Genomic DNA, 2042 nt, shown 5'->3' on the forward strand with positions numbered 1-2042 from the left:
AAAAAAAAAAAAAAAAAAAAAAATATATATATATATATATATATATATATATATATATATACTAATACGTATATTTAGCACATTTTTATTATTTTGACTATTTACGTGCGACATATCTCAAATCTAACTATTTACTTATCAATCGACCTAGGTAAAATATTAGGCCAAAAGTATGTTTAAGCTTTTAATGCTTCGATTGTTTTTAATTTAGTCGTCCACATTGAAATTGTTAGTCTAGTCGAAATTTTGGTACAATTACAATTATACCCCGTGGTTGTTAAACAATAGAATTGGCTCGTGGAAGCATACATATAACATGGCTAATTGAATTAGTAGAATAGCCCATATATATATATAGGTAGCTATATAGATAGAAGTTAATAAAATTGGTAAAATTATTAAACTTTTATCGATAAAAAAACACGATTACTCCAAATTAATAGAGTTTAAAATAATAAATTTAATAATATTAAACGTGTTTAGCTAATTTATTGAATAAATTTATAGACATATTTATTTAATACGAAATTAAAAGTTAATAATTTGTCGGTAAAATTTAATTACCATTATTTCATATCACCCAAAAATAAAATCAAAATGAAAAAAAAAAAAAGAAAAAAAAAACATGAAGAAGATAATTACATACATTTAAATATAGTTATATATTACTACTGATAATTAGATAAAACCTAACTTATTAATTTATCTACATGGAGTTCTGAAACATTAAAATTTAAAAATAAAAATAAAAAGTAAAATAAAAAGTTTTTTTTTTTTTTTTTCGTTTCATTTTGTTCATAGGAATTATTTTTTTAAAGTCGAGAACAAAGGCTTTAAGGGTTTCATTTCATAGCGAGTTATCGCTGTTCATATTCTGCAGATCAAAGCAGCTCTTGGATTTGAAGCCATTAACGAGCTTCCGATCATGGAACCTGTGCCCTAGGGTTCGTCCTCTTCGTTCGTTCTCTTCATCTTCTTCATCTTCCTCATCGCTTCCTCGATCTCTGTCCTCTGAATCGGAACCTGCAGCTGCTTCCTTGTGATACTTTTCTTCTTCGTCTTCGTCCAGGGCTAACAGAGGCATCGATTTAGGGTTTGGCCAGTTGTAGAACGAAGCTTTTCTCGACCATTTTGACGCCATTAAAATCCTCTTCCTCTTGTTGAAAGGATTCTCCGGCTTCTCTAAATCTTTCACTTGAATCACCTCTGATAGATTCGCAAACGACTTCGATTTCCCCGAGAAATGGCTCGATAATCCTCTTCTGCAATTTCATTTTCCCCTCCGGGAGAAATTTTATCAAATTAGAGAGTTGTAAATTGCAAATTAGCGTTGAAATTACTTGATTAATCGGAAGTTTAAAAGTTCAATCACTGACTCGACTTCGATTTTTGGTTTCTGGTTTATAAGAGAGGGAAAATTTAAGAGATAGAGAAACTCACTTGATCGGAAGAGCGTCTTCAAGAGAATCTAATCTGCATAATCCTCCTTCCTTCGACTTACTCTGAACCTCACCGCTGCCTCCGTCGTCATCAGAATCGCCGTCAGGAACTCCAATCGACGACGAACTCCCCGACGAATTTTCCCCAATCGAGCTACCAGATCCGGAGCCGCGAAAACTCGTCCGACCTCGGTTCTGAGTCTCGACTACGGCGGCTGGATTCTCCGGCGTAAGAGAGACGCCGTCAAACGCCGTGGCCGCCGCAACCTCGATGTTGAACGTCGGAGGACCGAACATAACTTCCATCAGTTAACGGCGGGAGATCGACTCCGTCTCACTAGTGAGGCGAGGCGGACTTCCGACCTTCCTCCGCTCTGCTTCTCCTCGCCGGCTACGCCCAAGGACTAGGTCTCGTTGTCATCAACCGGCGGCGGTTGCCTGATTGGTACTGACTTCTCTGGTAGAGAGAGAGAGAGATTAGTAGGGGATAAGGGGGTCTCTGTGAACTTTACAGAGAAAGGGATATTTTAAGAGTTTTGAGGGAGGATTTCGTTTGGAATTTGTTTTGTTTTGTTTTTTTTTTTTTTTTTTTTTTTTTTTTTT

General features: G+C 35.7%; 1 protein-coding gene across 1 annotated transcript; it reads right to left on the bottom strand.

Annotated features, from left to right (window-relative positions):
• Window positions 1-679: 679 nt before the first annotated feature.
• On the bottom strand, window positions 680-1964 carry LOC111797124. The gene is made up of 2 exons (XM_023680029.1): window positions 1441-1964; window positions 680-1262 (listed from the first exon to the last, which is right to left on the bottom strand). Exons 1-2 carry the CDS (start codon window positions 1743-1745, stop codon window positions 848-850), a joined length of 720 nt encoding a protein of 239 aa, XP_023535797.1. The 5' UTR covers window positions 1746-1964; the 3' UTR covers window positions 680-847.
• Between the last annotated feature and the right edge of the window lie 78 nt (window positions 1965-2042).

The sequence above is a fragment of the Cucurbita pepo genome, chromosome LG06 (assembly GCF_002806865.2).
Source record: "Cucurbita pepo subsp. pepo cultivar mu-cu-16 chromosome LG06, ASM280686v2, whole genome shotgun sequence".
In the NCBI taxonomy this organism is placed as follows: Eukaryota; Viridiplantae; Streptophyta; class Magnoliopsida; order Cucurbitales; family Cucurbitaceae; genus Cucurbita; species Cucurbita pepo.